Source organism: Salminus brasiliensis, chromosome 23 (assembly GCF_030463535.1).
Source record: "Salminus brasiliensis chromosome 23, fSalBra1.hap2, whole genome shotgun sequence".
NCBI classification, from domain to species: Eukaryota; Metazoa; Chordata; class Actinopteri; order Characiformes; family Bryconidae; genus Salminus; species Salminus brasiliensis.
Genome location: NC_132900.1, coordinates 12,138,697 through 12,153,055, shown reverse-complemented (window position 1 = coordinate 12,153,055; position 14,359 = coordinate 12,138,697). Strand labels below are relative to the sequence as shown.

At 43.1% G+C, this 14,359-nt stretch overlaps 1 protein-coding gene across 1 annotated transcript in view; it reads right to left on the bottom strand.

The window, feature by feature from the left end:
• Positions 1–14,359, bottom strand: part of LOC140545532 (receptor-type tyrosine-protein phosphatase S-like) — a 187,556-nt gene that overhangs the window by 53,501 nt on the left and 119,696 nt on the right. The window contains exons 8-12 of the mRNA XM_072668328.1: positions 13,914–14,183; positions 12,775–13,356; positions 12,462–12,598; positions 11,301–11,445; positions 2,931–3,248 (exon numbers count right to left, since the gene is read on the bottom strand). Of these exons, the coding sequence (XP_072524429.1) occupies positions 2,931–3,248; positions 11,301–11,445; positions 12,462–12,598; positions 12,775–13,356; positions 13,914–14,183 (1,452 nt within the window). The remainder of the gene's footprint in view (positions 1–2,930; positions 3,249–11,300; positions 11,446–12,461; positions 12,599–12,774; positions 13,357–13,913; positions 14,184–14,359) is intronic.

Here is a 14,359-nt window from a genome sequence, read left to right as displayed (position 1 = left end):
TGACGTTTACAATTACAATATTTGGCTGAATTTATCATAAAAAGCAAGAGCTGGAAGCAATGTCCACATTTCCATTGGTCAATGCAGGTTGTGTGTGTACAAATATTGCTAATCTCGCTCAAACGCATCTAAAATAATTGATCAAAGATCCCCAGCTTTCATCTACAAATTTCTATTGTTTCTAATGAAAATATATTCCTTCAGTCTCCTGAACTGCCCTCGCAGATTTATATGGCATGCTGTCTTTATTACAACAGCACTATATGACTGTTCACATGCTGCACTAGCTGTATTTCAGGCAATGGCTTAAAAAGCAACCCTACAGTCAAAGGCGCCACAGCACTTACGTCACTTTCACACATCTATTTGTGTAACACACTCTCCCTCTCTCTCCTACACTCGTGCCCCCTACTAATACACACACGCCAATACACACACACACACACACACACACACACAAATGCTTCCTGTCTCCTACACACAAGCATGCACATTGTGTCCCCATGAAGCACTGGTATTGTATCATCTACATCTCTTAGCAATTAGCAGCTCACCACTCATGCTCCCAGGATGTCTACCCCTCCATCGCTACAAACAACGGCACCTGCAGGAACCGGCTGCCCGTAACCATGACAACAGCAAGCGGGGCAAGGAAGGCGTGATGAGCAGCTACTCTCTACTGATGAAGTTGCCCTGTGATTTTTCGTGAAGGTATTTTTTTTATTACCAATCATAACTCATGATTAAATAACTGTGTATCTGAAACTGTCTACACGCTGGTCCTGTCATTGGGAGATCAGGAATCCAAGAAAAGCATTAATTGGCCTTGCTTTCTTTAAGTGGGTAGTATGGCCCTCCCTCTCCCCCATCACTCCAACACAGGTCTCTGTTAGCTGCTGTAACAGAACTAGAGTGTTAGCGTTCTCTCCCAAGTGTTCAAGCGCTGTCCAGTGAGATTATGTTGCAGATGCAGTTGAATAAATGTGATGGCTCTTTACATACACTATATGGACAAAAGTATTGAGACACTTGCTCATTCACAGTTTATTCTAAAAGCAAGGGTATTTTAGGAGTTGGAGCAACTGTCTCTACTGTCCAGAGAAGGCTTTAGAGATTTTGATTTTGGGGCACTGCTGTGAAGATTTGAGGTGAGGATGTTGGATGATAATCACCCCAGCTCATCCCCAACTCCCCAGCTCATCCCAAATGTATTGGATGGAGAACCATCATTCCAGAGTATACACTTCCACTGCTCCACAGCTCAATGCTAAACATTTGGATGTATCTTGGTCTGTCTTGGAGAACGCATGGTCTACACCTCAATGCTTAGCCAAGGTTCTATATAGTACTACAAAATGTTAGCCAACCTACCAACCATAAACAAAATAAATATCAAGCAAGTAATAATATCCTATAACAGGACACTGGCGGGAGCACAGAGCTATACAAATTGGAGCTACATTTGCTAGCTAATGCAGCTACGATAAACAGCAATACACTAAAGTGCACATAATCACTGCAAACAACAAAATACAATAGTGGGCATAATTTTGCCAGATAACTACACTCTCACTACAGTACAGTGCTATACTAGAAGCTTTAGTATAAAACTATTATGGCTGGGGTTTGGGGAAGTGGGTGATTTGAATGCCAGCTTTCCTCAGCTAAGAAGCTGAACTTAGCAAGTAGCATGATGGCTTACTCGCCTATAATGAACAGTAGAATCACAGAAAGGTGGTAATATATAATACTAGCAATAATATATTCTCTGGCTGTGTGTGCAGTCTTTCTCTTTTATTCGTTTATTTACAGCCAGTGGAGATGAAACGGTCATGCTTTGGCACAGCTAGCATAAGCATTTCCTCTGTTTCCTCCTTGTAAGAAAGTGTGTTCACTCGGCGGCCATCTTTGTAACATCGCTGGGCACATAAGACCAGGCTACTTTCTCAATGAATGGGAAAATCTCAATATACTCGAAACCGAAGGTCAGAATATTGTTTCAGAAGCATGAAATGAATGAAAATTCACCAACAGAAGCCTAGTGAGACCGCAGCTTAATTTTGATCAGACAAAGACTGCAAGTAATGAAAGAATCATTTGGTTGTGTGTTACAGCCAATGTCAAAAGCCCAATCTTACCATCAAACAATTTTCTTATGATTCAGAGCAGTCGGCATTTATGAAGTTGAAAATTCTTTTGGTCATGAGTTATAAATGATGTCTTAGAGCGCTTAGTATGACATTCTCACCCTCTGATGACTTAGTGCCTATAAACAAAGAGCCCACCACCCATATTTCGCACAACAATATTATCTATGACCCTTAAGAACACACAAGCTACAATGCATGTCTAACAGCGTAGTATTGCACACAACTTCAAGTAGGAGGCATCTTTGTCCTCTTCCTATACTCCGATAATCTGCATCATATAATCTGGCATGCAGCTCCTAAACTAAAATATACATGGTATAAACTATATAAAATATACACATATGGTGTTGTACAAAGTGTCATGCAATAGACTAATAGGCCTACTGTTAACACACACCTTGCAGTGGACTGCATAAGGGCCTCTGAGTCTACTGAATGTTCTTTAACAGTGGCCTCTGTAGGATTCATCCAGAATGAAAGTCTGTCAGCAGGGCTGAGCATATGTGAACGTGAGTCATGTTTGTGAAGAAAATGAATTGTGATTTCGTTCACTGTCGTGCACGTCTTTCTCCTGTGTGTGAGTCAGTTTGCTAGGCTGCAAGGAGATGAATGAGAGTAGAAAGGGGAGCTTCTCCCGTATAACGGCTTCACTGAGACAGGGGTACTTTATCAAGTAGGATATTTCATATCAGCTCAGCTTTTGTGCTGCTTTACTTGTTCTGCACTTGTTTTTCAGCCGTTTACAGGAAACTCAGCAGTAGCAGTACTGTAGTATCTTACCGTCCTCATCTGTCCGGCATTCGAGAGGGGCGCTCTCTGGTCCTGAGCCCTGGGCAGTGAGCGCAGCCACCGAGACTTGGTAGCGCCTCCACTTGGCCAGGTTCCTCAGCAGCGCCTGGCCCACGCCAGCCTCCATGCGAATGGTCTTTTCTGGAAGCGCCTCTGTTCCGTTGTCATCATTGCCGCCGGCCTGGTAGCGTAACTCAAAGCCGGTCAGGTCGCCGTTCTGGCTTTCCTCCGGCGGCGGCCTCCAACTTACCAGGAGGGAGGAGGAGCTCGGGCTCGCGCACTGAACCTCGCCTGGCGCCGCAGAGGGCTCTGGGCGGGCAGACAGAGACACAGCGAGAGGGAAGCAGGAGGGAGGAAGGGAGCGAAGGAGAGGATCGGAGATGGAGAGAAGATAGATGGAGAGGGTGGAGTGACAGAAATAAAGAAAATGAATAATAATAATAAAAGAAACAAACAAAAAAAGAAAAATCACAAGGAAACATATCAGATGGCGGGGGCGAGACACTGGAGACGATCTCGTGTCCCCGGGATAAGAAGCAAATCAATAAAAACTAATTATGGCTCGCAAATGAATTTTGACTGGAAACAAATAAGCAAGTTCAACGAAACAAATGACAAGATGACAGAAGCAAAATGAAATGAATGGGCTTTGTCAGTGTAATGATGATGAAAATGAGGCCTACCTCAGGGGCTGGAGCCTAGGCTTCTAGCTTGCTGTTCATTCGAGAAACTCGGACGCCCTGTCGCTACACCACAACGGTCGGCCGGCCGATGATCAGAGAGAAACATATTGAGCCAGAATGGACAACCCAATTAAAGGGAAAGTGGGTGTGTAATAGATAGCTGTCACCTGTCACCTCTCATTCTGCTCGCACACAAAAAAGAGAATGATGGATGGACTGATAGGCGTCTAGGCTGGAGGGAGAAAGGGGGATCGGGCTTCAAAGTCCAGATGGTGACAGTTTACGGTGACTGAAAACCAAGCCTAGTGTTGTAGCCCGGACACAAGACATGTCATTTCATTTCAAATCCATCAAGGATTATTGGAGAGGGTGGCTTACGTCCTTTTTTTTCCACCCCCCTTTTTCTTTCGGGGGGCTTATTATGAGATCCTCCTCAACATATGGTGCAAATCAGCTCTAATTAACTTTCTTTCAGAGTCAGGTAATGAAGACAGCATCAGAGACTCGATATTTTGGCTCTCGCAGCACTTCACAAGTTTTGGCCATTCAAAGGCAATTTGCATCCGAGATAGAGGTGCCGGAGTGTGACGGTAACGTCCAAAACGACTACCGTGAAACCTGGCCGCTTTAAATGGCAGACTGCGAGAGCAAGGCAGCGGCTTTCCCCGAGGGGAAAAAACCCGCAGAGCAGGCCATCCACAAAATCATTGTGTAAATGTGTTCCATTGAATTCAAAAGCCGCCATACAGCGATTACGCTGCGCCCATAGCCGGCTATCACCGACGCTGTAGTGTAGTTGCGCTGTAATATGCATAAAAGTGATTTACAAGAACATGGCCACATTACAGGAGATACGATTCCTCTGACTGAAATAAACCTAGAATGAGCCTCTGCTGCCAGGCATCCGATCTGATAGAATAATGCACAAAGCAACATAAACTAATGGAAACCATAAAACCAACAGAAAAAAACAGATTTAATGACAACCGAAATGACTCGAAAGGAAACATGAGACAAAATGATGGAATCATAAACAGCTAATAATATCTGACATGAGACAGAAAGAGAGAGCGAGCGAGCGAGCGAGCACGAAGTTCTCTTCACTGAAACTGATACATACCTGTCCAACCTTCTACTTCTCAAACAGAGAAGGTTTAACCAGACTTTCTTACCAGTAGATAACTTAAAAAAACAAGCTTTTCCTTTAAAACAGAGTCCACTACTAAAATGAAAGGCTCCTAAATAATCCTAGGCTTGGACGTGTCATTGTAGGAAAAGGGAAAACAAACTGGTATAGAACCTATAAGTCGTAGGATCCAGACCCTCCACAACACTGAGTGGGTAGAAGCGAATAAGAAGATGAATGAATGAACCGAATCTAAATTATGTAAAAGTCCTAAAACCTTAAGAATGGGGTCATATTGGTATCGGCAAGAAAAATGTATCACCAAAATATACTGACATCAGATAGATGTTCTGATACACTAATACAACAAACCGAGAGCAGTAAGATGTTACTCTGTAATGCTAATCCAGTATGCTAATGCTTTTTCAGGGTGGACACAGGATGGACATGTCCTCCTCACTTTCTGATTTTACGTAAGATCATTCTGGGGAGTTACGAGATGCTTTATCATCATCACATTTCTCACTATTGAGGTACTGTTGCTAAAATATTTAGAGCAAATGGAGATTAGCCCACAAATTTCAGTGACAGGCAACGTAACATTTTATTAGGCAATAAAACGTATAAAAATGTCATGATCTCACTTCTTGTTTTTGTGGTTTAATATTAAGCATGATGTGCTATGTTTTCTATGTATTTCTCAATTTAGAGGAACCAATCTGAACCTCTGTATGACAGACATTGGATATTGGTCCAGAAAGCTTCCATTAAAAGTTTCTTTAGGAAACCAGTAATGGATCTTTTATGACACAGGACAGATGTTAGGAGTCGGTCCACAAACCTCCCATTGAAGGTTCCTCAGGAAACCAGTAGTGGTTCTGCTATGGGATTGAACAGATATAGGCCATCGGTTCATAAACCTTCCATTGAAAGGTTCTTTAGGAAACCAGCAGTAGTTCTTCTATAGCACTGGACAGATATTGGCCATTGGTCCAGAAACCTTCAATTTAAAGCTTCTTTAGGAAACTAGCAGTGATTCCTCTATGGTATTGGACAGATTTTGGCCATTGGTCCAGAAACCTTTAATTGAAAGCTTCTTTAGGAAACAAGTAGTGGTTCTTCAAAGGAACTGGACAGAAATTGGGCATTAGTTCAGTACACCAGTAATGGTTCCTCTATAGCATCGCCTCTAATATGGTTTTGCATCTTTTTTTTTTTAGAGTATACTGTTCAGAACCTAACAGTCTCTAGCAAAACCCACTTTACTCAGCATACAACCTCCACAACAAAGTCAATGACACACACCATGTTAAACAGGTCTCCAAAGCATGCTTGGTATTTATGCCAAGTCTCTAGACAACAGTAAGCTCAGTTGTTTAACGCTAGTGATTTTACTGAGCCCACACACATGCACCAATTCCACACTCTCTCCCCCGACTATTAAAACATCAACATCTGAAAAGAACCCACTGCAGCCATGCCACATAAAATGACAGTAATAGATGGCATTAGTCTGGATGACAGCATGGTTAATTTGGATCTTTGGTCCTTGTGATTGAGCCTAATTGTGTGAAAGCTGCGCGGCCAAACGCTGAGCCGACGGGCTAAGAACAAGGGGCGCGGGAGTTATTAAAAATAATGGAATCCGCGCCGAGCCGTCCTAATAATCAATATAACTGATAACGCTCTTCCTATGAACCACCCGAGCTCAATTACACACGGGCCCCGCCACCGTCGCGGCACAGCTAGCATGCATAGCCATGTAACACAATAATTAAAGCACTGCAAAATAATTCAATTAGCTTTATCAGAGATGACATGTAAAATTAAATAATGACAATATGTAATTGCTTTCAAAAACGGTTATCTCCGAGTAGTGGCAAAGGAACTTACATGGACTAATTGGGCTTCGCTTGGCTTACGTTCTCGCAAATGCCGGAGAAAAGTGTGGAGGGGGGTAGGGGTAAGGTTATGCTGGCACTGTTACAGGTCAACACTCTTTGGGTGGAGGCCAATGTCAATAGAGGTTGGCCTTTTGTGCTGACCCGAGAGCAGCTTCTGACAGTTTCTTAAAACGGTAAGCTCCGCCAGCATATGCTGAAAAGGGAAAGCGGTCCAAGATCACCTATGGGACCATGAGAGTAGATGATTTATGGGGCGACGACTGGACATTGGGATCTGTCTCTGAAAATTAAACTCGCCCCCCAAAAGGTCACTACATTCTGAACTCCTCGTGGACACTTTTAGAGGACTAATAGATAATTATGACTTCTTTAAATGGGAGGTGAGGGTCCTATTCTCGAGCAATGGCATTTCCATTTTATAATCCTATTATACTGCATATTATTGGCAGAGCTTTGAAATACTTGGCCCAACCCAACGGGACTTGACTATTCTCCTCAGGTTCGGCGGGGTTCAGACATCATTTCTCAAATATCTGTCGGACTTGGGTCGGGTTAAATACGCCGTTATTGGACAAAGGCTGCAAGCGGTCTCTGAGTCACTACAGGCCGGTCCTTTCTCTAATAACTGGTGTGAAAATGACAGCCAGTAAAATAACCAGTCGGGTCCAAGTCAGGTTGTGTTGGAATACAATTTCCTCAGCTGCAGGTGATGTTTATGAATTCAAAATGGGTGCTGAGTTGCAGTGCATTTGGGCAGAAAAATGTCAGCAGGGTGAATTTGGGGTTGGTAACAAACGTTTAGGTCCTATTAGTCTATTAGGCATTAGTCTTTAACATAAAGACGGCGTCCAGAAAAATCACTCCAAAAATCACAGCTTTTTTCTACCGATTCCCCCTCTCTACTTTATGACCTGGGAGCTGATTTTGTGTTGCCATCTTGCCACCTGTCCAAATACCAGAGAAGAGGAAAGAAGCAGCTTTAAATACTCACACTCACTGAAGTGGCTTCCAGCTTCCAGTGACAGTAATTGCAAGAAGTATAGTCAGATTCTACTGTTCACTGTATTTTTGCAAAGTCTCTGCCAACAGCCGAGATGAGATACACACTCCTATGAACATCTATGAATATTAGTTTAAGGCAGACTGCAGAGAACTTGCTCTCATATTAATATTTAGACGTGTCACATATAAGTTGCCAGGCGTTATTTCCCTTTAGGCGAAGGAGGAGAATAAATCATCATGTGTTGTGCAGCTTGGAGTCGAGACTTATTATTTTGGAGTAGTTCTCCACAGAGGCTTAGCAGAAGGGTTGGATCATGACCAGTTTTTTCCCTCTAGTCTGGGAAGCTGGAGTGAAACGCCAGTGGTGCGGATTCAATTCGACTGGCTTAAGGATGTGATCAAGATCTGGCACAAAACAAAGCCTGGTGGCAGATAGCCGGGTTCGCGAGAGCAGCTGTGAATTGCGAAGTCGCGAGGGTGACGCGGGATGCTTTTTCTTGCCCTGCTATATTCTTCTATGGATGAAGTAGCACTGTTCAAGCTTCAGAGCCCTGTGCCCTACCATGCGTAAAACCGTCAGACAGACCACGGCCCAGCAACAACAACAACAACCACGTCCCTTTTCCAGGCCCTTCAACGTGATCCGATGAGGTTTGATAGGCAACAGTGCCAGAAGGTGGCTGCCACCTTGTTTTCACCTATCTGGCTTTTGTTCACCGTTCACATTACTGAGAAAACACAGTGAAGAGGAGCGCCCCTGTCCTCTGCGAGTCTGTAAGTGTGGTTATGCTTTGGCTGGTCAGAAGAAAATGATGTAAATTTGGTTTTCCTTTCAAATGATCAGGAGCTTATGAAGCCATCGACACAAGACAGCAGAAAACACATACACTCATCAGTTGGAGCAGAGATGTCACAAACAGCAACGCATGCACGTCTTCCAGATAAAGCATGCATTCCAAAGTATCCTGGGAGTTGTAGTTTAGGCCAAGAATATGGAAAGAAGCAGCACACCTACATATTGAGTATATTTGGTATTCGTGTTTTTTCACACATGTTCAATTAGCACATCAAATTGGTGTGAACCCAAACTCTATAAGCTCATGACACTGGATCCATCATCATGGTAAGCTGATACCTATTGGCATGTAAAGCTGTAGTCTATTAGCACCTGAAGTTGTGAAGTTGAATGTGAATCACCATGTGAAGCTACGTTGCAATTATGTTGAAATACATCAGATATTTTTTAGCCTACAATTTATAGGAATCTTTTAAAGGGGAATTTCAATTTAAAATTTAAAATCCAAACTTAAAAATTCTACTGAAATGTTCTGAAAATTCACACATTCATGGTTTGAAGGGGTTTGAGGGGGTTTAATGCGAAATGGTACATTGGAAATAATCCAAATGATCAATGTCATTGTTATTTCTGGCATCACAAGAATCTGGCAGCTGATCTTTACATTGTGTCAGATCTTTATATTGAAAGAACCAATAAAACATTTTACTGAAATTTATGTCATGTAAAGCTCCCATTACGGAGATACATGTTTTTTGTGTGTGTAGGTGTGTAACAGCGACGATATGCAATTTTAAAAATGGTACAATATAAAGTAATGTCCCAATCCGATCCAGTGGTTCGGGATCAGGGCAGATCCAGTCATATTTTAGTGGATTGGGTATCATCTACTTTAATCCTAAACCAGTTCTGAGTCTTTGTTTTAACCACATCATTAACTCAAAGTCCTTTAATGGACATTCTCTCCAGCCAGCAGCAGTAAGGACATTCTCAGAAGGTAAATAAAAGAGTCTGCAGTCTCACACACACACACACACACACACACACACACAGTGATTTGACTGCAGTGTTGTAAAGGAGCTTGGAGCTGACTGGTCAGGGAGGAGAGTCAGACTGGATTATAAGATAAAGAAAACTAAAATAATAAAAGTAAACTAAACTAAACACGAAGATCAGATTGATATCAGCTGACACTCAGCGTAACATCGGGGGCAAAAAAAATCGAACGGGACATTACTATAATAGAGTATTAAAAATTTGCAAAAGGTTCTTTAATGAACCATATGCAAGAGGATTTAAGGTGTTTGAAGAACTATAGAACAATTCAAGCATTTGAATCTATTGAAGAACCACATTTTTGAAGAGTGTAAACTAGTGATAAATGACATGAATAAGCTTTCGTCGGGTACTGCTTTGCCTTAGAACTGCCTAAGGCATGCACGTACAGGCCAAAATCTTACCTCAAACTATCATTAATAAGGCGCTGGGCAGCGTATTTATAATCATTTATAACCATAGAAGGTTCTGGATGTCTGGTTTCCATCACCACCTCAGTGGACATGTTGTTTTTCAATGGCGTATTTCACTTCAAACCACTCTGAATGATGTTTTTTTACATCTTACTAATTTAACTGCAGGAATTGAAAGAATTTCTTTAAGAAAATTGTATTTAATGAAATAACGATGCTTGCTGTTCTTTCCACTTCTTGCCAACATGACAGGAAATAAAGGGAAGGAGCTTACTGTGAGTGGTGTGATCACCATGCCAAGGCCAGTGCTTATGCTTCCATAGCAGTGAAGTCCTTCACTGGAGACCTCCAGAGGCCAGACGGATTCTCACTTACCGTTAAACTGGCCTTCTTATGCAGTTTTCTAACTAGCGTTTACATTCAACAGATTAGCGTCTCGAGCAGTGGTACATCATTATTCATACAGGTGGTTTATGCTGAGAAGTGACAGCATACAATAGACAGAACCCTTCATAGAAATCGAAATAACATCAAGTGATTTCAAGCTGTTCAGTGAATGTTCTCATGTGCTGTTGAATATAGGGGTTAGGGTAGGAAAAGCAGGGTAGGGAGAGGAGGGGTAAAAATAAATATGAGGGAAAAAAGGTAGAAAATGAAAAGTAAACAAACACAAATCCCATCCAGTCTGTTGGTGGCTTTTTTTTTATCTCTCCTTGGTTTTGTTCTGCTGTGCTGGACCAAATGTGAGTAAAATACACAATACACACACACACACACAAAGGCATCACACAAATGTTCATATAGAAACAATGCATGTATTGAGTGTTAGGACTAATGGATCCATGAATGACGTTTCTGAATGCCCTGAATGGATAAATGAATGAATGAACAGATGGATGGAGAGATGGTAAGAAATGCATATCCAGTGTGATGGCAGCCATTTTGTGAAGTGTTGGGTGAAAGTGTGTGGTGAGAAGTGAGGCATGCGAGGCAACGTCTTTCCCTGTTCCACTTTCTCACACACATACACATACACTGTGATCAAGCAGAGAGAGAGAGAGAGAAAGAGAGACAAGCTTTGCACGATCAATGGGAAAAATCCATAGCACAGTCCAGATACTCCTTACCAACCCACCTCTCCATCTCCTTTCCATCAAAACCAGCATAAGCGGATAAACAATATGCAAGAAGCCTCAAGCAGTCGTTTTTTTAAAGACATATTGACGACCAGTCCGCTGGCCATGCTGCAAAAGTGGTTATGAAGGAAGACGGTAGAGCCGTTCGGAATCAATGGAAGACACGGAGAAGTGGGTGGATGAAGTTACTGAGACCATTCCAGTGGATTAGGGCAACACAATACAGAACTGCTGGTGGGACATACTGGCTTGTGCAGTGCGGTGAGTGATCTCGTTGGTGAAGGCTCCGATGCCCTTGCTGGAAATGGCCGCCAGGGAGAAGGTGTAGTCTGTGTTTGCCCGCAGACCTTCCACCATGTAAGAAGACCTGGGCTCGAAGCTCTTCTTTTCCTGTTGGTGTGAGAGACTGGATTATTTCTAACCTTTAATAAACTCTTTTTTAATACCCTTGATTTAGAAAAAACTATGAACGAGCAGATATGATCAAATGATCAAATAGAAGGCCTCATTCCAGTGATCTCTAACTCAGGCCCCTGTGGATGGTGCTGCACAAGGATGATTAGACTATAAATAGCCGGGATTTGTAGCTTGAGAAGAGGTGGTACAGTACAGTGAATGTCATGTTGGATGTATGGAAAATAGGTCGCAAAGCAAATGATATTGATTGGCAAACAGGAGGGATTGCATTTGAGTATGTCAAAGGCCACGGTGTGACGGACATAGCTGAATTTGCAGGTGTGTGAAAGCATAAGGTCATATGGGTCTACCAGCAGTGGCAGAAATCCCACTTTACAGGAAATTCTCATCCAGCAGCCGAAAGACGACACACAGACATGACAGACAGGCTTCCTTGCAAGAATTGCTTCTAGAAGTCAACGCAGGTCCTTCACCACCAATTTCTGAAAGAACACTCCTCAGAGAATTGCATACCATCAGCTCATAGAGCAGAGAAGAACGTTCAAGAATAATGAGAATTTCCTGTGGACTACGATTTTTGCCACCGCTGGTAGATCCGTATGACCGTACGCTTCAATACAACTGCATATTCAGCTACTTCCTTCACAACCAAAATCATTAACATCTACTCTGCAACCCATTTGGCAAGTCAGCTTGGAGTTAGCTCACAAACTTCAGCAAAATTGTGGGTTTTTATCAATTTTCCAGTCCAGTCTCAATCACACAGTTCACAACAACTCAATAACTGCAGTTTTCTGGTGTGGCTGTGCATTTTCTAGTGTTTACAACAACGATATGTCATCAAGGTTGCAAATCAACCCAACAACTGCTCTCCGTTTGAATTCAGTTGCTTTTTGAAACATTAGGGAAGCCATATCTTTATTGTGTTCTGTGCCTTATCAGCCCATTCCAGACGTTGGTTCCCTACCACTAATAAGCAGGGGTCTCACCTGAGTGCCATACTTGGGTGCTTTGTAGATAAGCTCATAGCTTTTGATGGGCTCTTTAGAGAAAGGAGCGTCCCAGATCAGCTCGATGCTCGTATCTCTCACTTTGCCCACACGGAATTTCCCTGGCTGTCCCGGCACTACAGGAGAGTTTACAAACAGGTCAAATGATGACAACAAATTCATAATTTTACAATCATATTATTAAAGGAGGATTTTTACAGGCCATGTCTTCAATTGCAATTCTTGTCCTGTACACAAAACCCTACAAGAAATTGGTTCTCAAAGAGAGAGAGAAGTACTTCTAGCCACTCACCACCAGGCATGACTTTCACATGCACAGGATCAGAGAAGGGTCCATCTCCCACAGAGGTAAAGGCCAGCACGCGAATGGTGTATGTTTCAGACGGCACGAGGCTCTGGATGGTGGTGATCACGCTGTCCTGCACATTATGGATCTGCCAGTTGCTCATTGGCTGAGATGGGTCCATGGTGTAATAGACGCGATATCCCTTTATCTGGCCATTAGGCTCCTCTGGCTCCTCCCACCTCACGATCACTGTGTTCTGCGAAATGATCTGGGCTTGGATGTTGCGAGGCGGGCTGGCTGGGGCCTGCTCCCCGGTCCTAGCTTCCACTTTGTTGCTGGGGGGGCCTTGTCCAATAGTATTGAATGCAGATACGCGTATTTCGTACTCGGTGTTGGGGTACAGGCCTCCGATGCTGTAGCGAGTGGTGGTGATGCCGTCCACAGTCTCAAACTTGCTGTCCGGTGATTTGGCACGATACTGGATGATGTAATAGGACACAGGGTCAGGGTTACCTGAATCCCAAGTGATGGTAACACTGGTTGCGGTGGTCTCTGTGACGATGGGGGTCCCAGGAGCTCTGGGTAATGCTGTCACCAAAGAAATAAAGCCAAAGAAAGTTTTTTTTTTAACAGAGAACATATAAATATACAGAGCTGCTGTCAAAATAATAAACAACAGATGGTGTCTTCCAACTGAACCAATTAACCAAAATTGGTGATTTCCACTTTTCATACTTTACAAAACACATCAAACTTCACTTAATCCAGTCATCTCTAAAAAATTAAACCATGTAAACAAAGTCATGCATAGCGGTAGAATGATGGTGAGTCAGAATTGTTCACAGTGCTTGTGAATGGAACCAGATGTCTGAAGTGTTAAATGCCTCTAAAAGCTCCCTCACAGAAAGCTGTTACATGAGATGGCTATAAATACACTGCCTGCTGCCGGAGACAGTGTTTTATGATAGGTTTGGACTAAAATGTTTTTAATTCACTAGCAATGCTCCTGACACTAGAAGGGTGAGGACTTAACATCTCTCCTCCGATACATGCAAAGCCAACCACCACCTCTTTGTGAACAGCAGCTGACTGCTACTACTGCCAAATGGCAAGCACAGCACACAGTAGCAAAACATCCTGCTTACATTTAACGATGACCTGAGCAACAGCTTCTATAATGCCCAGGCTGCTCATAGCCACGCAGGTGTAGTTGGCCGACTCGCGAACGCCGTTCAGCTCCAGAACGTTCCGCCCCACAGGCATCTCGTCTTCGGGCGTCAGGTCTTCGGAGTTCAGCATCCACTTCACGTAGGGCATTGGGGAGCCCACCGCCACACAGGTAATATTCACACTGCCCCCTGGCATGATCTCGTGACTGGCGGGCAGGATGGTGAAACGAGGCGGCACTCGGCGAACTGCGGCAGAAAACAGAAAGAAAAACAGACAGAGATAACAATAATGGCAAAGGAACACGTGGGATTTCTATATATACAGTATACTTATGTAGACACAGTTGAGGAGCTGACCGTTAGAATCAGCAGAATGGGCACATATCATTACATTTCAAAGGGCATGTTGCTAAAAATAAAAG